This window comes from Erinaceus europaeus, chromosome 6 (assembly GCF_950295315.1).
Source record: "Erinaceus europaeus chromosome 6, mEriEur2.1, whole genome shotgun sequence".
Lineage (NCBI taxonomy): Eukaryota > Metazoa > Chordata > Mammalia > Eulipotyphla > Erinaceidae > Erinaceus > Erinaceus europaeus.
In genome coordinates, this window is record NC_080167.1 from 50484999 (window position 1) to 50511965 (window position 26967).

The 26967-nt window shown below is 40.9% G+C and overlaps 1 protein-coding gene across 3 annotated transcripts in view; it reads left to right on the top strand.

Moving 5' to 3' along the window:
• The first annotated feature begins 33 nt into the window (after positions 1-33).
• Positions 34-26967, top strand: part of CDC123 (cell division cycle 123) — a 55881-nt gene continuing 28947 nt past the window's right edge. The window contains exons 1-7 of one of the 3 annotated variants that reach the window (XM_060192163.1): positions 46-280; positions 5588-5659; positions 12565-12676; positions 12859-12916; positions 13162-13194; positions 20555-20650; positions 25770-25876. In XM_060192163.1, the coding sequence (XP_060048146.1) occupies positions 5632-5659; positions 12565-12676; positions 12859-12916; positions 13162-13194; positions 20555-20650; positions 25770-25876 (434 nt within the window). In that variant the 5' untranslated portion in view covers positions 46-280; positions 5588-5631. Of the gene's footprint in view, positions 281-5587; positions 5660-12564; positions 12677-12858; positions 12917-13161; positions 13195-20554; positions 20651-25769; positions 25877-26967 lie in introns of all 3 variants that reach the window. The other 2 variants (XM_007524624.3, XM_060192164.1) reach the window with 2 other exon arrangements.

Genomic DNA, 26967 nt, shown 5'->3' on the forward strand with positions numbered 1-26967 from the left:
CGTGTCTGTACGCGTGTAACGTGTGTGTGTATAAACTAAAAGTACACCTCGCGCTTCTGGGTGTCCATTCTTCTCCTGCTACTACTGCTTCGTTCTAAAGACCAGAAGTGTCCCGAAACTAAAGGGGCTCGGCGGGCACTTCCGGGAGCTGGAGTGCAGGGTTCCGGAAGCGTGCCGGAGGCTGAGCGAACGGCGGCGGCTGCAGGATGAAGAAGGAGCAGGTGCTGCACTGTCAGTTCTCCTCGTGGTATCCGCTCTTCCGCAGTCTCACTATCAAGAGGTGAGGCGGGAGGGGACGCTGGGGCCCTAGACTAAGGGGGCTGTGACACGGCGGCGAACCTCCACACCGAGGCGAAACGCAGGCCAGGGCGCGAGTGGAGGGGCGCCCAGCTGCGGAGATCGGGGTTCCGGAGGTGGCCGCGGCGGCGGGTGTGGGCAGTGTGCCATGAGAGGGGGAGGGAGGCCGAGTTTCGGGGGACTTGGAGGCGGGCTGAGAAGTGAGTGTCGCCTCCGCCGGCTCAAGACCGCTCCTCCTTCCTCCTAGAGTGGCCAGGCGGGCGGGCGCAGGGACCGGAACTGGGCACTGGGGAACCCGCCGTTTCCCTGAGCAGAGGCCGCCCTTGCAGCCGCAGCCCCCAAGCTGCTGGGGTGGTGTCTGCGGAAAGCGTCGGTGTGGAAGGGGGGGAGATGTCGTCCCAACTGGCGAAGGGCTGCTGGAAGAAGCCAAGTGGAAAAGGGGCAACAGCGCTGGCTTTTCAGCCCCCGCCTCTGCCAGGGAGTAGTTCTGCCTTTGCAAATAGACGGGGTCCAACTCTCGTGCGGCCGTGGGGACGGAGGCTTGGCAGCTGGGTGACTGTCGCCAGCTGCCCACACGCAACGCTGGTATCTGGAGGCAAGAGCGGGCTTTCACACACTAAAGAGGCAGACCAAAAAGGGAGGAAACAAAGCAACTTTTCTGTATCCTGCCCGATTCCCCGAGGCCTAGGTTGTCGCTTGTTCGTATGTCAGCTGTTCTTTGCCTTTTCTTCTTGACAAGGCCTGTACAGACGGGGAAACTTTTTTATTTTTAATATTTATTTTCCCTCTTGTTGCCCTTTTTTTTATTGTTGTAGTTATTATTGTCGTTGTTATTGATGTCGTGGTTGTTGGATAGGACAGAGATAAATGGAGAGAGGAGGGGAAGACAGAGAGGGGGAGAGAAAGGACAGACACCTACAGACCTGCTTCACCACTTGTGAAGCGACTCCCCTGCAGCTGGGGAGCTGGGGGCTTGAACCTGGATCCTTGCTGGTCTTTGGGCTTTGCACCACATGCGCTTAAGCCGCTGTTCTCCTGCCCGACTCCATGGGGAAACTTTAAAAAGCTCCTGAAGGGGGCTGGGCGGTCAGTGGGTTAAGCGCACATGGCATCAAGCACAAGGACAACAGTAATAGTAACAACAATGTTAAACAAGGGCAACAAAAGGAAAAAATGGCCTCCATGAGCAGTGGGTTTGTAGCCCCAGGGCCTGGAGGCAAAAAAAAATTCTCCTGACAAGTTGGAAGTTGCACATAAAGGGAATTTCCACTCTTTGTCTCTCTCTTTTTTTTTTTTTACCTTCAGGGTTACTGCTGGGGTTCGGTGCCACCACTATGAATCCACTGCTCTTGTGGCCATTTTTTTTCCGTTTTATTGGGAAGGACGGAGAGAAATTAAGAGGGAGAGAAATATAGACACTTGTAGATCTGCTTTACAGCTTGTGAAACTTAAAACTGTTCCACTACTTGTGGAGCTTCCCTCTTGTGGGTGGGGACTTGAGCCTGTGTTCACAGCCAGGCCCCTGACAGTGACTCTTCCAGATGTGGTTCCACTTCCCTCCGAGTGTGATAGCACTTTCGTTGCTCTATGGTTGTTTCTGTATGTATCTTTTCCCATCATATACTTTGAGTTTATGTTTTCTTTTAAGATTTATCGTATTTGTGGTCTGGGAGGTGGTGCAGAGGATAAAGCATCGGATTCTCAAGCATGAGTCCTCAGTTCAATCCCTGGCAGCACATGTACCAGAGTGATGTCTGGTTCTTTCTCTCTCCTCCTATGTTTCTCATTAATAAATAAATAAAATCTAAAACAAATATATATTTATTTCACATGAGGAAGAGAAGCCAGAGCACCCCTCTGGTCTATGTGGTGCCTCAGACATGCAGATCCCATGGTCAACCAGTTATTTCCCCAGCTTCAACTGAGTTCTTGATGGAGTCACCTTGGTGTCCTCCTTGACTTACAATGCAAAGTAAGGACTTTAGGACTCAGTGACTCATGAAAACTCTACAGCATCCGGTTGGCAGCCAGCTTATATCTGGGAGAGTTCTGATCCTGCCAAGATAGGAAGATGGTGGAAAGAACACACAACAGAGCCAAATTGTGAAGAGAGTCTTTGAATCCAGTCAAGAGGTGATGCAGCCTGGAAGGCAAAGTTGAGATTCATATCAATTTGAGAATTAGTACAACTCAAAAACAAAAGAACATGAATTCTAATGTCATCCATTTGGGGATTTCATGTTATTGTTGGCCATAGAGGGGTCTCTATTTGTTCTCAATGTGGACAGGGAAGTCAGTCTAGATGGAAGGGAGGAGGGGGTTTAACATCCCTGCTAACATTTTTTTAGTCTCGGGACTCTGAAAGATAAAAATTATATATATTTAAAGATGCCTTCTGGCCCATGGGGCACCATCATCTTTTTTTAATTATTATTTATTTGATTTATTTTATTTTTTAGAGAGATGCAGAGAGACACAGAGAGAGAAACACCAGAGCACTGCTCAACTCTGGCTTGTGATGTTGGGGATTGAACCTGGGACTTTGGAGCCTCAGGCATGAGAGTCTCTTTGCATAGCCATTATGCTATCTCCCCCACCCCAAAATTATATTCTTTTGGGAAAGTCATCTTGGGGGTTGGTTGGTGGCGCATCTAGTTGAGTGCACACATTACTATGCACAAGGACCTGGGTTTGAGCCCACTGTTCCCCACTTGTGAGGGGAGGGGGAATGACCATGACACTTCCCTGTGTGGTGAAGTAAGTGCAGATATTTTTCTCTCTCCCTCTCTATCTCCCCTCCCCTCTCATTTTTTTTCTGTCCTAGCCAATGAAAATAGAAAGAAAGAAAGGAAAGGAAAAAATGGCTGCCAGTCCCCATTGATAACCCTGGTGGCAATTAAAATAAACAAAACAAAAAAACTTAATAAGGGCAGAGGTAGATAGCATAATGGTTATGCATAGAGACTCTCTCATGCCTGAGGCTCTAGTGCCCTATGTTCAATTCTCCCTCACCACCATAAGCCAGAGATAAGCAGTGCTCTGGTTAAAACAAAACAAAACACTTCACACAAGAAAAGGTCATACAAGAAAAGATTTTCTTGGGATGACATTATTACCTTGGTGGGTTAAGCACCTTTAACTCCAGGGAAAACTAGGTTTGAATGTAAAAGCAATGAAAGAATCCAAACATAGGAGTTTCATTAGTTTATCTAAATGTATTTACTGTATTTAAGATGCTGTCATTTTGATTTCGGTTAGAATACATATAAAAGAGTGACCCTGTGGTCCAGTTTGTATTGTGTAATTGCTTTTGATTTATGATACATTAAAATGTAGAGGAAAAAAGTTGTCAGTATTGGAATGCTAGCAAGAATATTAGGTTTGTGATTTGTTGAGCATAAGAGTTAAATATTTCAGAAAATTTATATAGTTAGAAAATTCTGTATTTCTGGAGGAAATCAAATAGATTATGCATTTAAAAACATTAATGAAGGGTGGGGGTATAGCATAATGGTTATGCAAAGAGACTTTCATGCCTGAGGCTCTCAAGTCCCAGGTTTAATCTCCCACACCACTATAAGCTAGAGCTGATCAGTGCTCTGGTAAAAAAAAAAAAAAAAAAAAGCAAAAAACATTAATGAAGAGAGAAAGTGAGGGGGATTAGAGCATGGTTCTAGCATATGTGGTGCTGTTGATCAAACTTGGCCTCATGCCTGAGAGCCTATCTCTTTACCCTTTGTACTTCTTCTTGGACCCAGAGTAAAACTTTGAAACCAACTTTCTTTTTCTTTTCAAAGTTGCAAGTGGAATTGGTAAAAATTTTGTTAAGTTTATAAATAGAATAACAAAATTTGTTACTTAAACCTTAAAGTCTAAAGAACTAGATTTTTAAATAAGAAATTTAACATTGGCAAATCAAGTACTAGTTTTTAAAAATGGAGGTAGTCCACCAGTACTCCTTTTTGCACACAAAAACCCTTTGCCATGTGCCCAGCCCCCCAGAAAAACCCATAAAACCTTGCTCAATAAAGAAAGATGTATATTTTTAAGTCTGATAGTTGACTCTAAAAGCAAACTATATAATCTCTTACATTTCAAAATATATGTCTCAAGACAGAAATAATCACATTAGTTTTACATAGCTGTCAGTTTTTTGGTTTTTTTTTTTTTGATGATTTATTGTAGAGTAAAAACCAGATTATTTTATAGGTCTTAAAATTTTTTTTTTTAATTATCTTTATCTGTTGGATAGAGACAGTCAGAAATTGAGAGGGGAAAGGGAGTTAGGGAAAGATTAGAGAGATACCTGCAGCACTAGTTCACCACTTGCAAAGCTTCCCCCCTGAGGGTGAGGACCAGGGTTCAAACCTGGGTCCTTGTGCATTGTAACATGTGTGCTCAACCAGGTGTGCTACCACCTGGCCCCTCCTTTAAGTCTTTAAATGCCTTTTAGGTTCCTGTACTTGCCCTCTTTTCTTTATTATTATTTTTTATTTCTTTATTATTGGATAGATAGAGACAGAGAGAAATTGAGAGAAGAAGGGGAGATAGAGAGGAAGGGAGACAGAGACACCTGCAGCCCTGCTTCACCACTTGTGAAACTTTGCCCCTGCAGGTGGGGACCAGAGGCTTGAACCTGGGTCCTTGCACACTGTAATGTGAGTGCTTAACCAGTTGCACCACTGCCTGGCCCCTGTGACTTTTCACCTATGGGTTTGTGATCCCTTAATAATGATCTGAATCAGCAGTGTCAAAGCATGACCAGTTAAGTGACATCTCCTCGCTGGTGATCTGTTGAATGGAATACCCTCCAAACACCTAAACATATCATGGATCACTAACTTTAATGTGCTCACTGCCAACCAAAGGCTGCTTTTCAGATCTTAACTGAAACCTTCTGCCATAGAAGGTGCATAGATGCTGTTAACCTTCAGGAATATTTGCTACATTTGCTGTGTTGCTGCAGATGTTTGTGGGTCTCTTGTTTGTTAAATACTCAGAATTCCTTTGAGCTTGTTGCTATCCTGCTTTTTCAGTGTGACTCCTTGCATCAGGCTGGTTTTGATTTCTTTATCATAGAGACAGTTATATGAATCTCATTTCATATCACTGTAATTTCTAGCTTATTACCATCAAATTTGTATTACTAACACTCCACTTCAGAGATAAAGGGAACACACAATTTCAAAATTAGGCTTGGAAATTTTTCTACTTACAGTTGTTCTTTTAAAGCGATACCATTTCACTTATGTGCATTTTTTTTTTGTGTGTGTGTGTGTATGTTTTTTAGTGTCATTCTTCCACTTCCTCAGAATGTGAAGGATTATTTACTTGATGATGGAACTCTGGTGGTTTCAGGAAGGTAAGGTATATCGGAAAAAAGTTCTTTAAATTTTATTATAAAAAAAATGTTGGGATGTGGGGCTGAATGGTGGCACCTCTGGTTGAGTGCACACATTACAGTTCATAAGAACCCAGGTTCAGGTCCCTGGTCTCCTCCTACAGAGGGGAAGCTTCAGAAGTAGTGAAGCAGTGTGGCAAGTGCCTCTCTCTTCCCCCTCCATCTGCTCCTTCCCTCTCAACTTCTCTCTGTCTCTATTCAAAATAAGTAATAATAAAATAATTTTAAATTTTCTTATACAAATATTGTAATGATTAAGACTCAATAATCACCATGTAAAATAAATACTTTTGGTGGTCCGAGAGATGGCACGGTGTTGTGATCTCAAGTATGAGGTCCTGAGTTCAATCCCTGGTAGCACATGTACCAAAGTGATGTCTGGCTCTTTCTCCTATCTTTCTCATTAATAAATAGATAAATAAATAAATAAATACTTTTGCACCATTCTCTGACTTTTTTTTCTAACCTAATTTATGTTCATTTTTGCCCCCCACTGTCCTTGTCAGTGCTTAGTCAAATTAGCATACTTCCTTCTTTAATGATGACTGATTATTATGTATGTATTTGTTTAACAAGAGACAGAGACCAGAGCACTGCTCAGCTCTGGCATGTGGCAGTACCGGGGCTTGAACCTGGGGACCTCTGACACTTCAGGCATAAAGACTGATTGCCTGGTTAAGCAAACATGTTCTTCTTTGCCTTTATAATGTACAGATTATGCTGTTTCTTCTGGATTTAGGCTGGGGCAGAGGAATAATAGGACAGGTTGTAACCTTTTGAGATCCTTCAGTAGTACCCTGTGTATCCTTCTACCCCCCAATCCCCCATTGTTTAGCTATGGTCTGTGGTGGTGCTGGAGATTTAACCTGGGAACTTGAGTGCATCAGGCAAGACAGGCTTTTTGTGTAACTATTATACTGTCTTCCCAGCCCAGTCTTTCAGTTCTTCAGATTAAAAAAAATTATCTTCTGTTGCAAAAGAAAAGCATTTCTAGGCTTTATCATTCCTTAACTTTTTGTTTCCTACAAGCTCATTAACTTGCAACAATTGCTGGATGAGGAATGAGTAACACAGGGAGGCATGTCTCAGTCTTGGGTTATTTACAGACATAATTACATAATCTTCAAATAATGGGCTTCTGTAAAAGGGAAAAATAAAGAAAATGGCTTCTAACATTAGAAAACAGTAAGCATATTGTAGAAGAGTCCTTTGTTCCTTTGCCACTGACCAGATCCATACCCGAGCTCCCACCATATATGGGCACTATGTTACATTATGTTACACAGCTCTGGGAATTTCACTCTGCTTCACTATAGTGCACAAATCAGGTAATGTCCCTGCCCTTTTGGAGTTAACAGTTCAGCTTCATGGTTATGGAGGTTGGTATGACTTGGTGCTAGCTCTGCAGTCAGATGGTCTTGGTAAAATCTCATTCTCCATATCTCAGTTTCCTTATCTGTAAACAGGGTGGGTGGAGTCATAGAACTTCATAGGGTTGTTGCAAGGATAAGAAGAGTTAATGTGTAAAATAATTAACACACTGCTCTTAAAAATATTGACTGTTCTCATCATTAATCTCAGTTGAATGTTAAACACACAGTGTATAAGTGAAAATTGTGGTAAGTATTATAAACAGAATGAGTGGTTGTTGATATACTATATTACCAGGTGGCAAAGAGCTGAGGTTTATAGGGATTTAGGCAATGCCTTGAAGTTGTGGAGGGTGCAGGAAAGAATATTCCAGACTGGAAGAACAGCTTTAAAGAAGACTGAGGTGATCTGGGAGTGGTGGATAAAATGTTGAAGAAGAAGAAAGAAAAAAAGCTAGGGAGGCGGGGCTATGGAACAGCAGCAGCTGTGTTTCTCTCCTCCTTTCCTGGGTCAACTAGGAATACCAAAGGAAACCCCCTGGGACTGCAACAAGACAGGACTAGAACGACTTTAGGAACCCACCAAGTCATCAGTGAGTGCAAACACATGTGGTGCGTGAACAGAGATGATCCTAGGGAGAGATTAAGTGGCTGGTAACAGTCCAGCAGTTTTCCAGTTGAGACACCACCTCCAGTCTGTTTCACCAACAAAAAGATGGCTGAAGGAAGGAGAGGACTCCTCTAAGACTTACCAAATGCAACTGTGAGTCTCCATTGCTACTGCCCTCAGAATCTGGAGCAGCGGCAGGGAGGCCAGGAAACTCAGGAGAAGATCTATACCTAGCAGTGGGGCTGTGAGAGTCTCTTTGCATAACCACTGGATTATCTCTGCCCTACCCTGCTGTATCTCTTGGCCAAGAGTCAGTGATTAAGCTTAGAAGCCTACTTATAGTTTAAAAGCCTTCAGCCTCTCATAGCCTACAGGGAAGAAAAAGAACAAAAGAGGCTTTTAAGCCACTGAGCTCCAACTCAGGGATTAAAATACTATTGAAACAACTGTCAATTTCCACAACTGTGAACCCTTTAATTATCTTACTTAGACACAAGTCAATCCAGGCAGAGTGATCAATAATTTGAAAAGTACTGAGAGAGGGACCTCATAACATACTATATAGAATGGTTAAGCCAACAAGAAGAAATATTGGAGAAATGAACCAGGACAAGAGTCCTGCTAAAAGCCCCCCAAAGGTTGAAGCACAAAATAATGAGGTCAACATCCAAACAGTAGTTACGGAAATAATAACAGGAGTGAGTAAAGAGTTTGAAAGAATTGTCATCAGAAATGCAAAAACAACAAATGAGACTCTGGAAGAAAACTCTATCTCAAGGTTATTAGAGAGCTGAAAGCTGAAATACCTGAGCTAAGAACACAATTAGCTGAACAAGCTAAAACAGTTATCAGAACAGGGTAACAAAATAGATGAGCTCCAGAAAACAGTATAGGGGAGAGAGAATAGAATAAATGAGACTGAAGACAGAATTAGCAAGATCCAGGATGAATTAGATACAACTAAAAAAAAAGTAAGAGGTCTCAAAAAGAGATTAAGAGATACTGAAAACAACAACAGAGACATATGGGATGACTTCAAAAGAAACAATAATGCATTATTGGCTTACCAGAGGACGAAAGAGGGAGGGGAAGAAAGCATTCTTCAGGACATAATAGCTAAGACTTCTCAAGTGTAGACAACATCAAAGACATAAAGGCTCAAGAAGCCCAGAGGTTCCCAAACAGAATTAACTCAGACTTAAAGACACCAAGACACATCATATTTAGAATGGAAAGGAATAAGGATAAAGAAAAGATTCTGAAGGCTGCAAGAGAAAGACAGTCATCTAGAGGAAACCCCATAAGATTAGCAGCAGACTTCTCCACATAAACACTACAGGCCAAAAGAGAATGGCAAGATATCTATCGAGTGCTCAATGAGAAAGGCTTTCAACCAAGACTACAGTATCCTGCTAGACTGTCATTCAGACTAGTTGGAGGCATAAAAACCTTCTCAGAAAGCAACAGTTGAAAGAATCAACTATCACCAAGCCTACCCTGAAAGAAGTTCTGAAAGGTCTCCTATAAACAGTCAGACCACCATAAACTATATGCCACCAAGCTAGAGAACCTGGAAGGAATGGACAATTTCCTAGATACCTACGAACTTCCAAAATTAGTAAAGAGGAACTAGATAGCATGAACAGGCCCATCGCAGCTAATGAAATTGAAACAGTTATCAATAACCTTCCCAAGAATAAAAGTCCTGGACCAGGTGGTTTTATAAATGAATTCTACAAAATCTTCAAAGAAGAAGTAATACCTGGGTTCAAGAAAACCCTCATTTTCCACCTGTGAGGATGGGGGAGGATGCTCTTAATGAGTGTTGAAGCAGTGCTGCAGGTATTTCTTTCTCCGTTTCCCCCTTCCCTCTCAATTTCCTTGCCTCCATCAACAAAAGAAAAGGAAAAGAAATGTTTCTGGGGCAGTGGATTCATCATGCATGCACCAAACCCCAACAGTAATCTTGGTAGCAATAGGGAAAATGTTCTTTTTTAATGTAGTGTTGGGAAATGAAGCCAGGGTCTCATACCTGTGCTAACCACAAACTTCTCAGCCCAACTTTTTTACCCTTTATTTAGAGAGGAGACATAGCAGGCAGAGAGGAGACAACACAGTGCCATTCCATAATGGAATGCTGACCATCGTGTTCCTGTGTCATTCCAGGGCTTGAACCTTGAGCCTCACATACAGCAAAGTGTATGCTGTGCTGGGTGAGCTCTCCTAACCCCTAGGTATCATTATATATGAAATGTATTTGCAACAAGATAAATAGATTTTGGGTGTACAATTTGATGAGTTTTGATGAACAAATACACCTGTTTTTTTTTTTTTTTTTTTTACTTGCATTGGAAAATATCGAGCATTTCTATTCCCCAGAAAGGTTCCTTTCAAAAAGGTTCCTTTCAAAAAGTTCCTGAGCAAATCTCTTGCTTTCTCTCTCCCTACCCCACCTGAACTGGTCTTTTTTTCTCCCCCCATAAATTAGTTCTGTCAGTTCTGGAACTTAAGTGAAATCAGTATGTACTCTTTTGTGTCTGACTTCTTTAACTCAGCACAATGCCATTGACATTCATTTGTGTTGTTGCTCTTATGTTGAGAAGTAGTTTTCTTTAAACAAGTTTTTCTAAAACTCACTGTGAGTGGTCTGGGGGGTGGCACAGTGGATAAAAGCATTGGACTCTCAAGCATGAGGTCCTGAGTTCAATCCCCAGCAGCACTAGGGTGATGCCTAGTTCTTTCTCCTCCTGTGTTTCTCATTAATAAATAAATAAAATCTTTAAAAAAAATTTAAAAGCTCACTGTGCTTTGAGTGTGGGCTTGGATGTGTTTCCCTTTTAGCCTATTTATATTTTTTACTATACTAACCTTTTTTTTTTTTCCTCCTTGAGTTTACATGGTAGCAGTCAAGTGTATGCTTTAAACATCTCTGTAGGATACCTAGATGTATTTATGTGGACAATTTAGCTCTTATATTTGAATGTATTGCTGCATCAAGAGTTGTGAAGCAGTGGTTACAAATATTGAATATTCCTTTCACTGAGAGTAGGCCAGCAGTAAACTGCTATAGGCTATTTTTTAGATATGGACATGTGTCAATAAGGTTTTTTTTTTTTTTTTTTTTTTTAGCATAGAAGATGGGCATCTGTTATCTTTTTTTTTTTTTTTTTTTTATAAATTCGAAGTGGTACCTTGTCAGGTGAGCTCTCTCTCAACCTTTTTTATTCCTTTCCATCTGGTGATTTCCTCTAGTCTTGGGGGCTAGAGGAGGAGGAGTTGCTGGGGAAGGGGTCTTGCTACCCTTTTGTGGACTTTCCATGAATGCCCCTATAGCCAGCCGAGTATTTCTCTCCCATCATCTCTGCTCCTCCATGGGTCTTAATGCTGCCCACCTTTTTGTTGTTGTCATCATCACCAGAGCTTCCCACTCGGGGCCAACTTTTTCACATAGAGAAAGTAAGAGAAAGACACCACAGCATCATAACATTACCATGTGGCGTGCCAGGCTCTTGAACCTGTCCATGGTATGTGCATGACAAAGCAGGTGACCCCCCCATGTGAGTTATCTCACTGCCTTCAAAGATTAATTTTATTTCTGAGAGAGACATCAAAGCACATTTTTCTCTTATATATGTAGAGTTGGGTATTGAGTTTGGGGTCTTGTGCATGCAAAGAATGCATCTATTGACTGATCCATTTCCCTGTGCCTCTTGTCTCTCTGCACTTGTCTTCTTTTTGGCCATCTTTATGCTGCGATCTTTGTGGTCCTTTTAGTGAATCTCAAGAAGCGATATAGGGATAGATATAAACACTTTGGTCAACCAGAAGCCTCTGTTTCCTTTTCCTTGGAGTTTCTTAGTATAGATGCAGATGTCATTCTAATTATTATTTGTTCTCAGTGATATGAGTTCTTTCCAGTCAGTGGTTTCTAGTGGACTGTTGAGGGGGAAGGTCAGAGCCAAACCTCCAGCGCTCAATCAGCTGTGCTCACCCTAGGAATCAGGATGGGCTACCAGATGGCTCTTTTCAACATGTGCTCATTAGCCTGCTGCTGATGCTGCTTATTCTTCTCCTTTTCCTCTGCCTCCTCCTCTTCATCCCCTTCTCTTCCTCCTCCTCCTTCTTTTCTCATTATCTTTATTTATTGGATAGAAACAGCCAGAAGTCAAGAGGGAAAGGGTTGATAGGGAGAGAGACAGAGAGATACCTGCAACACTGCTTTACCACTTAGAAAGCTTTTCCCCGGGCGGGCAGTGGCTCAGCGGGTTAAGCGCAAGCACAAAGCGCAAGGACTGGCATAAGGATCCCGGTTTGAGCTCCTGGCTCCCCACCTGCAGGGGAGTCACTTCACAAGCAGTGAAGCAGGTCTGCAGGTGTCTGTCTTTCTCTCCCCCTCTCTGTCTTCCCCTCCTCTCTCCATTTCTCTCTGTCCTATCCAATAATGATGACATCAATAACAATAACAACAATAATGAAAAACAACAAGGGCAACAAATGGGAAAATAAATATATATAAAAAAAAAAAGAAAGCTTTTCCCCTACTGTTTCTTCAGAGTGTGTCTGAGTTGTTCTTTCATCCCATCCCACCTCACCCCACTGCGCCCCCTTCCATTTTCCTGGTGTGGCAGGAAGATCCAATGTAATATCCAGGTACCTTCCCACAGATTTCGAACAAAAGATTCCTAGCCACCCTGCAGGTGTTTTGTCAGCTGTATAGGGAAGCTCTCCTTAGTTCATCAGTCAGAGTGATAGATGGTTCTTAATGTTGACAGAGATTGGGGTTGATTTTTTTTCTTTTCATAATTTCTAGTCATTTCTGAGAAGATGGCAATAAAAAGCTCTTTGTCATCTCTTATTTCATATTGCACTTTGATTTTTTTTTTCAGCACTTGAGCTTCACTGCTTCAAGCAGACTTTTTCAAATAGAAAGAGACAGAGGGAAAGATATCACAGCACTGAAGCTGTGTCATTCACATGGCAAAGTAGGCATGCTCCCAGGTGAGCTATCTTGCCAACCCTTGTATTGCTTTTTTGTTTTGTTTTAGTTTCCACTTCAGAGTGAGCTTTTTGTAACTCGCCCTTCCAATTTCTGACTGTGTCTGTACTCAGCATACCTGAACTTATGACTCCATGATGCCAAAGACTTCTTGTTGCTTACATGCTGTTTTATGTTCTTCTAGGGAAGATCCACCAACACAAGCTCAGCCAGACAGTGATGATGAAGCAGAAGAAATACAGGTTGGCTCAAAATAAAATACTCTCTTCAGTAGACTTTTCTAACTTCAGTGGGCTGGTAGGGATATCCATACTGAGATCCTATCACATATTCAGTGATGAAAGACAGGACGGGAAGAATCTCAGTTTTGATAGTTCCTTCATGTTCCCTGCTGATGTATCAAGTTTAGCTGGAGCATTGATCTTTGGAAGCCCTGTACACTGTCTGAATATAATGTGTTGTTTCTATCCTCTTCTTCTTCATACAGTGGTCAGATGACGAGAATACAGCCACACTGACGGTAAGAGTAGTGCTGAGTGGGGCAACCCATGCTGTCACACAGAGCACCTCCAAGTTCAGGGCTTAGCACCCCAAACTCCTACTTCACTACTTCAGATATTGTCTTCTCTGTTACTGCTTCTGAGAAACTTCCTGAATTATAACACACACGGATATGGCTTGCTTTTTCTTTCCTTTTGATGAAAAGGAAATGTTCTCAGTGTATATTTGATTTTATGACTTGTTTCTGTTAGTCTCTGAAAGAAGGAATTAAGCTTAACACTGAACTCTGAGGTTCCTTAAGCTGTGGAACTTGTATTAAAGTGAGAAATCTATGTTCACTTACCCAAGTGTATGTAAGCAGTATAAAACTTGTAATTGAAGTGGAAATAGAGAAGTATATTATTTTATCCCAGAAAGAAAGTGGAGGGAGTCGGGTGGTAGTGCAACAGGTTAAGCACAGTGGTGTAAATCGCAAGGACTGGTGTAAGGATCCTGGTTTGAGCCCCCGGCTCCCCACCTGCAGGGGAGTTGTTTCACAGGCGGTGAAGCAGATCTGCAGGTGTCTGTCTTTCTCTCCCCTCTGTCTTCCCCATCTCTCTCCATTTCTCTCTGTCGTATCTAACAATGATATCAATAATAAGAACAATAATAACTACAACAACAATAAAAAAACAAAAACAAGGGCAACAAAAGGGAAAATAAATATAAAAAAATTAAAAAAAAAAGTGGAGATGCCTAAACTACTAGATCTGCTTAGGCATAGAAAGTATACTGCTACATGTGGAAAAGAAGTGCTTTTTTTTAAAGATTTATTTTTTTATTTTTTAAAAAGGGTTATGTTACTTGATAAGACAGAAATTGAGAGAGGAAAGAGAGATAGAGATAGAAACAGAGAGACCTGCAGCACTGCTTCCTCCCTGCCTCCCCCCAGCCCTCCTTCAACCAGGTACTTGGGTACATGTACACCAGTGCCTGGAAAAGGGTAGGTTTGTGTCAGGGAGGTCAGTCATTTTCTTTTTATGAAAACTCTTTACAGTTCAATGTTCATGTTACTTATCTACTGTCAGAGCTCTAGGCTGGGGTTCTCTTAAGTATAAAAAATGAACATGATTGGATTCTTACTGTCGGAGTTTATAAGGCAGAGAGGAAATATGATAAAAGATTGGGGGCAGAACTCAAAGTGCTATTAAAACAGAGGCAATAGTTACTACAGTAAGCGTCTTCGAGTGCCTACATCTAGGGTGGGCTGCTAAGTTCACCCAGCTTCTAAAAGAAGTAAAGTCCACTAATAGCAGCTCTATTATTATTATTATTGGATTGAGACAGCCAGAAATCAAGAGGGTAGGAGGAGATAGAAAGGAAGAGAGAAAGACACCTGCAGACCTGTGTCATTGCTTGCAAAAATCTTCCCCCCTGCAGGTGGGGGCTAAGGGCTAGATCTGGATCCTCGTGCACTATAACATGCGCTCAACCAGGTGGTCCACCACCCAGCCCCTCTTTTTTTTTTTTAAAGCTATTTTATTTTTATTTATTTTGCATAGAGACAGAAACTGATAGGGGGTGGGAAAGAGAGAGAAAGAGGGCTTTTCCCCTTTCAGCTAGGGTTGTGGGCTTGAACCTGGTTCCTTATGCATTGTAATTTGTGCTCTACCAGGTGTGCTGATATCCACCCCCCCTTTTTTTTTATTACAGAGGTATAAGTATAGATAAATTAAGTACACATATAAGTGTACATATTGCCCAAGTGTTCACTAAAGTCTAGAAGCAGTGACATGTCATCATGACAGCAGTGAGCTAAAGCTCTGATCTTGGTTCCTAAGTAGCATTCTCCACAAAAAGGAATTGAAGCTCCATAGAGAAATTCAAGACATGCTTGTGAAAGTAAAGAGGAACCTACAATAACTTGTTGCATCAGGATGTAAGGAAATGCTTAAGTTATGATAGGCATGTACCAAAAAGGAACCACAAGCCAGCTTGAATGGACCCCACTGGCAAAACATTTTAGCATCATAAACAGAGTAACGGAGGATAGCCATTGACTAAGAGTAGAATCCATGATCTAACTAGTATAAGTTAATACAATTGAATAAGTGAAGTAGCAGGGGATGTCGTTCTAAAAGTAACCAACTTTTTTTTTTTCCTTCCTTAGGGGAAGTAATAGGATTAGAAATGAGGGCTGGTTGATGGCACATCTGGTAGAGTATGCACATTACAGTGTGCAAGGACCTGGGCTTAAGCCCCCAGTCCCCACCTGCAAGGGGGAAACTTCACAAGAGGTGAAACAGTGCTGCAGGTGTCTCTCTAACCCCCCCCCCAATTTCTGTTTATCCAAAATAAATAAATATTAAAAAAAAAACACCTAGAAATCACTGGCAACCATCACAGTAATAATTAGTGGAATAGGTGTTAAAACTGGTAGGTATATCTGATGAGAAAGTGGGTACTTGACTATTCTTAGATACTTCCGAGTTGGCCTTGTCTTTGAGAGGACAGGCCTCATGGTGTGCTTTCTGAGCTGCTGCACCTAGGGCATACAGTACCTGCCAAAACTGTAGCCTAGAGCGAAGCAGGAGCAAGCTGCCAAGAGACTCAACATATGAGAAGTCATACAGACAGTTGTCCTGTACTCTTAGAAAATGTCAAGGTTGGGGCCAGGCAGTGGTGCACCTGGTTAAGTGCACATGGATCTGGGTTCAGGTCCCTGGCCCATACCTGCAAGGGGAAGCTTCACGAGTGGTGAAGCAGGGCTGTAGGTATCTCTCTGTCTCCTCTGTCTCTTCCCCTCTCAATTTCTCTCTGTCTCTATCCAGTAATAAATTTTAAAAAAGACCTTTTTATAAATAAAAAAAATGTCAAGGTCATGAATGATATAGACAAAAAGGAGATATTAGAGGTAAAGGAGATTAAAGAGACAGGACATGATTGAGGAGACATGCATATGTAGAACATGATTCCAGACTATCCCAGGACAGAGAAAAGGTTTTATTTTTCTATTAAAAAAAAAAGACATTGTGGTCCGGGAAGTGGCGCAGTGGTAAAGCTTTGGACTCCCAAGCATGAGGTACGGAGTTTGATCCCCGGCAGCACATGTGCCAGAGTGATGTCTGGTTCTTTCTCTCTCCTCCTATCTTTCTCATAAATGAATAAAAAAATCTTTAAAAAAAAAAAAAGACATTAGGAGAACTGGTAAACCTTAGTAAGATCTGTTGATGAGATAATGGTATCAGTGTTAGCTCCTTGATTTTGATTACTTTGCAAGACTAAAATAATTTCACTGCTTAGGAAATGTACACTAACGTATTTAGGAGTTGGGCAATAGTAGGTAGCATAATGGTTATGCAAAGAGATTCTCATGATTGAGGCTCCAAAGTACCAGATTCAGTCCCCCAGCACCACCATAAGCCAGAGGTAATCAGTGATCTGGTTTAAAAAAAAAAAGTATTTAGGGGTAAAGGACATTATGACTACAACTTAAAAAAAGTAGAGGAAGAATATTTGTTTCATACATGTGTATATAAATTATCAGTAAATTAAATCAGCACAGACATGGGAGGAAAGTTGAGAGGATGAATAAGAAAATGTGGTAAAATGGGTAAAAACTATATGGAAGATCTTGTTTTCTCTTTAATAAAAAGTTATTTTTTTTTTTGCCTCCAGGGTTATTGCTGGGGCTCAGTGCCTGCACTATGAATCCACTGCTCCTGGAGGCCATTTTTTCCCTTTTGTTGCCCTTGTTGTATATCGTTGTTGTTATTAACATTATTGTTGTCGTTGTTGTTGGATAGGACAGAGAAAAATGGAGAGAGGAGGGGAAGACAGAGAGGGAGAGAGAAAGATAAGACAGCTGCAGATCTGCTTTACCACCTGTGAAGCGACTCCCCTGCAGGTGGAGAGCCAGGGGCTCGAGAACCAGGATCCTTCTGCCAGTCCTTGAGCTTTGTGCCATGTGTGCTTAACCCACTGCATTACCTCCTGTCCCCCAAAAAGTTACTTCTAGTGAAGCCTGGGAGGTGGCACAGTGGATAAGGTGTTGGACTTTCAAGTCTGAGGTTATGGCTTTGGCTTTTGGCATTGCATGTATCAGAGTGATGCTTTGGTTCTTCTCTTCTCCTCTCATCTCTCCTCTGTCTTCCCTCTTCTCTCTGTCCCCTCCTCTTTCTCTCCTCATAAATAAATCTTAACAAATTTTTAAACTTTATTTTATTTGTTAGGACAGAGAAATTGAAAGGGAAGGGGATTGGGGGGAGAGAGAAATAGAAACCTGCAGCACTGCTTCACTACTTGTGAAGCTTTCCCCCTGTAGGTTGGGACTGGGAACTTGAACCCAGGTCCTTGTACCTGGGTCCTTGCATGTGGTAACACATACACTTAACCAGATGCACCACTACCTAGATTTGTAAAAGAATTTTGTAAAATGTTACTTTTGAAAGGTGATACTGGTGGTCCAGGAGGTGGCGCAGCGGTAAAGTTTTGGACTCTTAAGCATGAGGTCCAGTGTTCGATCCCCAGCAGCACATGTGCCAGAGTGATGTCTGGTTCTTTCTCTCTCCTATCTTTCTCATAAATAAATAAAATCTTTTTTTAAAAAGGTGGTAGGTACTGTTTTACTGGGTAGAAATGAAAGTTAGGTCAGAGAACATAAGAACTCCATCTTGCTTGCTTGTTTGTTTGCTTTGCTGTTGTAGCACGGCAAAGGAGAGGGGGCCCTGGAGAGAGTGGTAGCAGTTGAGAAAGAGAAAAAGACCAAGATACAAAAGGAGAGTGTAATCAGGGATGCAGGAGTCCACAACCTCCTGGTGAGGTGGTGGCCCAGTAGACTCATCAGCACATATTTATTGAGTATACAGTGAAGCACTAGTGACTGGCATCATGGTTGTGTGAAGGTTCAAATGTGTCTATTCCGAGAATATACTGTTTTACCCAGGGACACAGGAAGTAGATGTTTTTGTGACCATAGTTTAGGGGATGTTCAGGAACAACACAAAAACAAGAGTGGGTTGAATTCAGGTTCCCTGTTTGCTGTTTTCTTCATCCTAGTTCTTTGTACTCATGCCAAGCTTGACATTGATATTTCTCCAACATGTTGTTGCTTAGGCTTCACTGCTCCAGGCTGACATTTTCAGATAGATAGGTAGGTGGGTGGGTAGGTAGGTAGGTAGATAGATAGATAGATAGATAGATAGATAGATAGATAGATAGATACCACAGCACTAAAACTTCCTACAGTGAAGTAGTACTTCTATGAAATGCACCAGGGGCTTGAACCTGGGTCATGGGCATGGCAAAGCAGGTGCCATCGTGGGTAAATTATATACCAGCCCTTAGAAGAAAAAAACTATTTTCTTTTCCTTTTTTAAAATTCTTTCTTATATTTGATAGGACAGAGAGTTATTGAGAGGGGAGGGAAAGATAGACACCTGCAGCACTGCTTTATTTCTCATGAAGTACCCCCCTCCCCCCCCCGCACGCGCAGGTGAGGATGGTGGTGAGCAGTGGGGTGGGTTTGAACCCTAATCCTTGTGCCTGGGAACGTGTACTCAACTAGATACACCAACACCCAGGCTCCCCCCCACCTTGCAATTTTATTTTCCTTAGCGAAGAGCAGGAGCCTGAGGCAGGGTGAGGTGGTGAATGCCTGGTGTAAGCAAATGGTCTACTGCTATAAGCACAGAGACACTGAATTAGAAATGGCCAGATAAAAATAATAGAGATAAATCTCAAAACCAGAAAGGAAGTTTCAAAAGATCAAGTTGCCAAAAGGACACATATTAAATGACAGCAGTTGCTAAATGTGTGGACAGACACATGAGTGCAAAGTCATGATATGGAATTGTTCTCCTGTCATCTTGTAATTTTGTAAACCAACACTAAATCACTAATTAAAAAAAGTTTAGTTTATTTTTATTTTTTTAATATTTATTCATTCCCTTTTGTTGCCCTAATATTTATTTATTCCTTTTGTTGCCCTTGTTGTTTTATTGTTGTAGTCGTTGTTGAATAGGACAGAGAGAAACGGAGAGAAGGGGAAGACAGGGGGAGAGAAAGATAGATACCTGCAGACCTGCTTCACCACTTGTGAAGTGACCCCCTGCAGGTGGGTAGCCGGGGGCTTGAACCGGGTCCTTGTACTTTGCACCACGTGCGCTTAACTTGCTGCGCTGCCGCCCAACTCACAAAAAGTTTAAATACCTACTTTTTTCTTTTTCCTTTTTTGCAGTTGATCAAAATTTCTTTTTCTTCTATTTTTATTGCCACCGGGGTTATTGCTGGGTCTTGGTGCCTGCATTATAAATCCATGGCTCCTGTGTCCATTTTTTTTTTCTACTTTATTGTTATTTGACAGGTCACAGAGAAATTGAGAGAGAAGGGGAGATAGCAAGGGAGAAAAAGAAACACCTGCAGACCTGCTTCACTGCTCGTGAAATGTCCTCCCTGCAAATGGGGAGTGGGGGCTCGAACCTGGATCCTTGGGCATAGTGATCTATGTGTTTAACCAAGTGCACCACTGCTGGGCCCCCAGACCTAATTTTTTCTTTTATGGACCTTCCATTACTAGACTTTTCCAGAATCTATAATTGTCCAGTAGGGGGCAGCAAGTATCTAGGGTTATGTGATGAAAGGACTGCAGGCTCACCTCCAACCTTTTACTCATTCCCCTTTTGTCTAGTTTATGTCTTTTTTTTTTTTCTTAAATGAAGCTGGAGGGCAGTAGTAGTCACATTGTAGTTTCCTCACAGACAGTATGTTTACTTCCTGCTTGAAAAGGCACTTGGAATGTTTTGAACACTTGCTCCTATAAAATACATTTTTTTAAAGCCAACCAGAAAGGAAAGCACATTTTCACTTAACCAGGTTCCTATTTTTTGCATTCTGTTTATATTAAAACTTGTCTGGAAATAGCAGTGTTTAAATAGTTTGCCACATAATTTATTTCTCATTCTCACGAAGCCTTTTGGGGAAATGTCTTAAAGAGCTTTTTCCTGCAAATGGAAAGGCTTCTGACTCTTTTGCATGAGGTGTTATTTCTAAGAACTGGAGTGTATGTGCATGTGATTTTCTGTTGTCCTTTTTGCAGTTGATAATTTTTTTTTTTTTTAAGCGCTAAGAAAGTCATTGCTCCATTTCTCATAGTCTCAGCTGCCTAGCGACATCTGACTCTGCAGCTGTGTGGGTTTTGATTGTCATTTGAACTTGTTTTCTCCTCCTCTTTCTGGTAAATGTTTGATCACTGGTTGTATTCAGCTGACTTCAGAAATTCTGAGATACTTTATATTCCAATTTTGAACCACCCTAAGGGGTTTAAGATTTCAGTACTGTTTTCTCTGTGTATTATGTTGGTACTGGCTTGCCTAACTGACTTTTTTTCTTTCTCTTTTTAGGCACCAGAATTTCCTGAATTCAGCACAGAAGTCCAAGAAGCCATCAATTCCCTGGGGGGCAGTGTATTTCCTAAGCTTAACTGGAGTGCCCCAAGGGTAGGAACATAACATTCAATCTCATTGTTTGAATATACTTTGTTGTACTATTCATTTCACTTTAGAGCCCCACAGAAGCTCTAATTATGTTTCTCATGGTAGGAAAGGTAGCATGGAATTTGTTTATTTTTTCCTTTTTATTTTTTAATATTTATTTTATTTATTTATTCCCTTTTGTTGCCCTTGTTTTATTGTTGTAGTTATTATTGTTGTTGTCGTTGTTGGATAGGACAGAGAGAAATGGAGAGAGGAGGGGAAGACAGAGAGGAGGAGAGAGAGATAGACACCTGCAGACCTGCTTCACCGCCTGTGAAGCGACTCCCTTGCAGGTGGGGAGCCGGGGTTCGAACCGGGATCCTTATGCCGGTCCTTGTGCTTTGCACCACCTGTGCTACAGCCCGACTGCCGGAATTTATTTTTATTTTTATTTTTCTCCTATAATCATATTTTCCTTATTTTGTAATACCTTTTCCTATTTCTGGAACTGACTTTATATTTTGCCAAAAGACAATGTCAGACTCATGTGCTGCTGATTGCATTAAAAATTGAAGGCAGTCTTTCTCTGCTCTGTTCAACTATTCAACGTAACATGGAAATTTTTCTCTGCTGAAAAAATAATACAACTTAAAAATGCCCTAGAATCTAGAAATAGGGACATTTAAGAGTCAACTGACATGTCCTTAAACTGTATTTTATTATTTTAATGTTGAAACAGGATTTTTCTTAATTAAGGTCTGCAGAAAAAGTTCACTATTTTTGTATTCCATTAGAAAAAATAATGGGATATCGCACCAAAGTAAAAGACTCTGGGGTGGATGGGTGGGGAGAATACAGGTCCATGAAGGATGATAAATGACATAGTGGGGGTTGTATTGTTAAATGGGAAACTGGGGAATGTTATGCATGTACAAACTATTATATTTACTGTTGAATGTAAAACATTAACTCCCCAATAAAGAAATAAATTTAAAAAAAAAAGAGAAAAAAATGGGGACAAAGCTCATTTAAGAAATCAGAAACTTATTTGCATTTTTAGAAATACACATACTTACCTTTTTTATCCTGATTTTTATGTTTACTTATTAAAATTCATCACACAAGAACTTATCTAAATTTGCAAAAGATCTGAAAGCTTGCCACAAAAATCACCTGATTGTGATACTTGTTCTACTTCACCATTTCTCACTTGTCATAGACAGCTGCTTTCAAATACTTTAGGTCATTCTTTTGTTATTTTATTTTCATTTATTTTCCAGTGGTAGACCTTTATCACAGGCTTCTTACTAAAAGACAAAGTCAGGCAGGGATAAATAGCATAATGGTAATACAAAGAGACTCTCATGCTTGAGGCTTCAAAGTCCAGTTTCAAAGCCCCCACACCACCTTAAGCCAGAGCAGTGCAGTGCTCTGGTTAAAAAAAAAGGGGAGTCATTGGTAGCACAGAGGGTTAAACGCATGTGGCGCAAAGTGCAAGAAAGGGCAGAAGGATCCCAGTTCCAAGCCCCTGTCTCCCCACTTGCAGGGGAGTCGCTTCTCAGGTGGTGAAGCAGGTCTGAGATGTCTGTCTTTCTCTCTCCCTCTCTGTCTTCCCTTCCTCTCCATTTCTCTCCTATCTAACAGAAAGATGACATCAATAAAAATAATAAAAAAACAAAGGCAACAAAAGGGAAAATAAGTATTTAAAAGAACATTAAAAAAAAGTCAGCCCTCTTTCATCTTGGTTCCATCTGCATTCTGTTACATTATTGCCATAACATACTTTTAATTACATCAACTTTCAGTGCTTCCTGTTTAAAAGGTTATCCAAGTACTGGGTACATCTCTGATACCTATCATACTATGACTACTTATGTGTTCCTATTGAGCATTCTGTTTTCCATGGAGTAAGTCATTATCTTATTTGTTCAGATGCATTGTATTCTAATGGTGTCAGGATGGCCAAGTGGTCCAAGGCGCTGCGTTCAGATGCATTGTAATCTATGTATATGTTGCTATTTCAGTGGCCTACCTCTCTGTCCACTTTGTCATACTTTTCATTGGCAGAGATTGTGAAAAAGTCACTAAAACACACTTCTAGTTTTCATGAGTTGGAATCATTCCTTACTACTGAACTGGATTGAGGTTTTCTACTTAAGATAGGCAGACTTTGTTTGTTTTTGCCTCCAGGGTTATTGCTAGGGCTCAGTGCCTGCAGAGTGAATCCACTGCTCCTGGAGGCCATCCCCCCCCCCCCACCTTTTGTTGCCCTTGTTGTTGTAGCCTTGTTGTGGTCATTATTGTTGTTGATGTCGTTCGTTGTTGGATAGGACAGAGAAGTGGAGAGAGGAGGGGAAGGCAGAGGGGGAGAGAAAGATAGACACCTGCAGACCTGCATCACTGCTTGTGAAGCGACTCCCCTGCAGGTGGGGAGCTGGGAGTGCGAACTGGGATCCTTATGCCGGTCCTTGCACTTTGCGCCACGTGCTCTTACCGGTCTCCTGTGTTATTATTATTATTATTTTAAAATATTTGTGGTGGGTGGATGGTAGGTAGCATAATGGTTATGCAAATAAACACTCATGCCTGAGGCTCCAGAGTCTCAGGTTCAAGCCCCTGTACTACCATAAGCCAGAGCTGAACAATGCTCTGGTTAAAAAATAAGTAAATAAAAATATTAGTGGTTTTAAATTATTTATTTACTTTTTGCAACACTGGGACCTCGCACATGTAAGATTCCACTGCTCCTGTGCTGATTTCTTTCATTTCTTTAATATAGATAGAAACAGACAGGGAGAAACAGTAGAAGAGGCATTTTTCCACTGTCAGTGGGCCTTCCACTGGTGCCATGGTCCTCTTGTGTAGTGCTGAGGACTGAACCTGGGGCTTTGTACATAATGAAATGTGTGTCTCTATCAGCCAACTGTCTTCTGACCCTGATTCATTTATTCTTTATTGAGTACCTACTATTGGGTTGTCAGAAAAGTTATGACACATTTTTATGTTTTCCTATGCAAAAATGTGTCATGGCTTTTCTGATAATCCATTATATACCAGTGTAGACTATTGGGCCTTTTGGTAGTCATTAGTTTTTTCAAAATTATATTTCTGTCCTATGTCTTATTTATCCACAAGAAAAGTGTGTGTGTGTGTGTGTGTGTGTGTGTGTGTGTGTGTGTGTGTGTGTTTTATTCTATCATTTTAGGCATGTTCCACTCAACTTAGTCCCTTCTGTGCTTGCTACTCTTGCTTCCCCCTCTTTATTTTTTATCATATTCACCTTTAACATTGTGATGGTTTAGAATATCTCATCTCCTCTCTTCCAGATATGATACGTGTTGCATTTAATTGCCTCAAAAATTATTAATGATTTAAAAATTACAAGATAATAAAGGTATAATTCCACACTGTTCCTACCACCAGAGTTCCCTTTCCAGCAGAAACTGCAATAGCTTTCCCAAGGTGACAGATATGGGTTGACTTTATAACTATAACTATCTATTTATATATATTTTTAAGTTTATTTATTCATTTATTTTCTGCAGTGTTGCCTTCAATTCCTTTCTAAGTCACACCTATACCTATTACTACTTCAGAGTGTCCTTCCTTGTTCCTCTTTCCTCTCAGATAAGCAAAACAGTGCCTGGCTTATTCTGGTGATTTCCAGATTTGCTTCCTTTCAGTGATATAAAAGCAAAGATTTCTAGTGACAAACAATTTGAGTCTTGGTGGAATTGGAATCTGGAGCCCTGTAGTCATCTTCTGTCTTTTTTGGGGTGGGCATAGGGGTGGGAGGGCAATCTAGTCCAAGTTCTGCTTTCTGTTTTTTGCTCTTATTTTTCAACTTCTGTCTATGAATGGGATCATCCCATATTTATCCTTCTCTTTCTGGCTTATCTCATTTAACATGATTCCTTCAAACTTCATCCAAGATGAGGTGAAGATGACTGACTTCATTATTCTTAATAGCTGAGTAGTAATTTCATTATATATATACCACTATCTTAGGTACTCATCTCTTGTTGGATACCTAGGTTGCTTCCAGGTTTTGGCTATTACAAAATGTGCTGGATCTTTTTGGATGGGTGTTGTTGGTTCCTTTGGATATATCCCCAGGAGAGCAATTGCAGGGTCATAGGCTAGGTCCATTTCTGGCCTTCTGAGAGTTCTCCAGTTTGCTCTCCACAGGGGTTGGACCAATTGACATTCCCACCAGCAGTGCAGGAGGGTTCTTTTGCCCCCACAAACTCCAGCATTTGTTGTTACTATTGTTTCTGATGTATGACATTCTCACAAGAGGTGAAATGGTATCTCATTGTTGTCTTTATTTGCATTTCTCTGACAATCGATGCCTTGGAGCATCGATGCCTTTTTTTCATGATTTTTGACTTACTGGATCTCTTCTTTAGTAATAATCTGTTACATCCTCTCCTCAGTTTTGGATGGGTTCACTTTTAATTTGGTGAGCTCTTTATATATTTTGGTTATTAGCCTCTTGCCTGATGTATGGCATGTAAAATTCTCCCATTTTGTAAGAAATCTCTTTGTTTGGGTGGTGGTTTCTCTTTGCTATACAGAAGCTTTTTAATTTGACATAGTCCCATTGTTTTATTTTTGTTCCAGTCTTCCATTCTGTCTTTTACCCCTTTAGGGTGTGGACCAAAATTCTTTTAAAGGTGCAGAAGAAAGGAGTTCTGTCTTCTGTAATGACTGCCCCAACCTTTATACTCAAGGCATCTAGCTGTGACTCTCCAGAAACAGGAATAACTTCCCTTTTCATGAAAAGTACCTGGTCAGGTTATTTCTTTATACCTCAGTCTTTAAGTGTTAGCATTTCTGATGCTACTTTGTTCCCTTTTTTATCATCAGTAAAGAAAAATAGGGAAGCACTTGGGTTTGGGCTTGAGCTAAAAGGTAGAACCCCAACATCTCAGGATTAAATAGGGGAATATCCCTGTATGCATTGCTGCTGCTGTTCTGGTTATTTGGAAATCTAATATGACCTTTGATATATGGCAAAAATTTCTTTTTTCCCTTTAGGTCCTTGAGGTCATGTACATTACTAGTTTTGTATATAGACCATAATCTCACTGGTGGCAACTAAGATGGATATAATCCAAGTGACATGTGCTTTCTTACTTAGGATGCCTACTGGATAGCAATGAACAGCTCTCTGAAATGTAACACCCTCAGCGATATCTTCCTCCTGTTTAAGAGTTCTGACTTCATCACACGGGACTTTACTCAGCCGTAAGTGTGACTCTCGTTCTCATTAGTAGTTTCCATGTTTGTGAGAGCTTCCCTCCCTCCCTCCCTCCCTTCCTTCCTTCCTTCCTTCCTTCCTTCCTTCCTTCCTTCCTTCCTTCCTTCTTTCCTCCCTTTCTCCCTTTCTTCCTTTAATATTTTATCATCTTTATTTATTTATTGAATAGAGACAGCCAGAAATTGAGAGGAAGAGGGATGTAGAGAGGAAGAAAGACAGAGAAACATCTGCAGCACTGTTTCACCACTTGTGAAGCTTTCCCCCTGCAGGTGGGGACCAGGGGCTTGAACCTGAGTCCTTGTGCACTGTAATGTGTGCGCTTAACCAGGTGTACCACTTCCTGGCCCCCTTGTGAGAGTTTTTCTATAGGAACAGTTCCTAATTATGTTCTACAAAGCAAGGTTATTTCCATCTCCTCCCCCCCCAAAAAAAATATAAAAGCAAACTTTTCTTTCTCTTTAATAGTATACTATACAACAAGTAGCTGTAAACATAAAGACTCTTTATAGATCTGCATACTAACTATTTCGGTAATATCTTTATAAGTTAGAAGCTAATGTATACTTATACTAGAAAAACAGAACTAGGAACCATAGATAACTAAAAAAGAAAATGGAATAGCCTGTGATCTCTCCACAGTTGGTTTTTTATATACCCAGAATTCTATCTCTGTGTAGGAATAGTATAGATGTATCTGTCTCTAACAATATTTTTACTTTTTAAGACAGTGAAGTGGGGCTATTGCTTAGGAGACAATTTCTGTGAGTTTAGTTGTAAGTGATCCTCCTTATGCTTCTCCTGTTCTCCCATCAAGCTGCAATTTCTCTTCTAGATTTTTCATCCTTCTCCATCTTAAACAAGTCACTTGTCTCAAATATAGCCTGCCTTTACCCTGACCTTTAAGTAAAGTTTATTATAAGATCTAGAAACCAGCAGGGTTTCTGGTTTCTGAATGAAATGAACGCATTGTTCATGTGTGCCACTTTGTTTTCTTTATTGGAGAATTAATGTTTTACATTCAACAGTAAATACAATAGTTTGTACATGCATAACATTTCCCAGTTTTCAATACAACTTC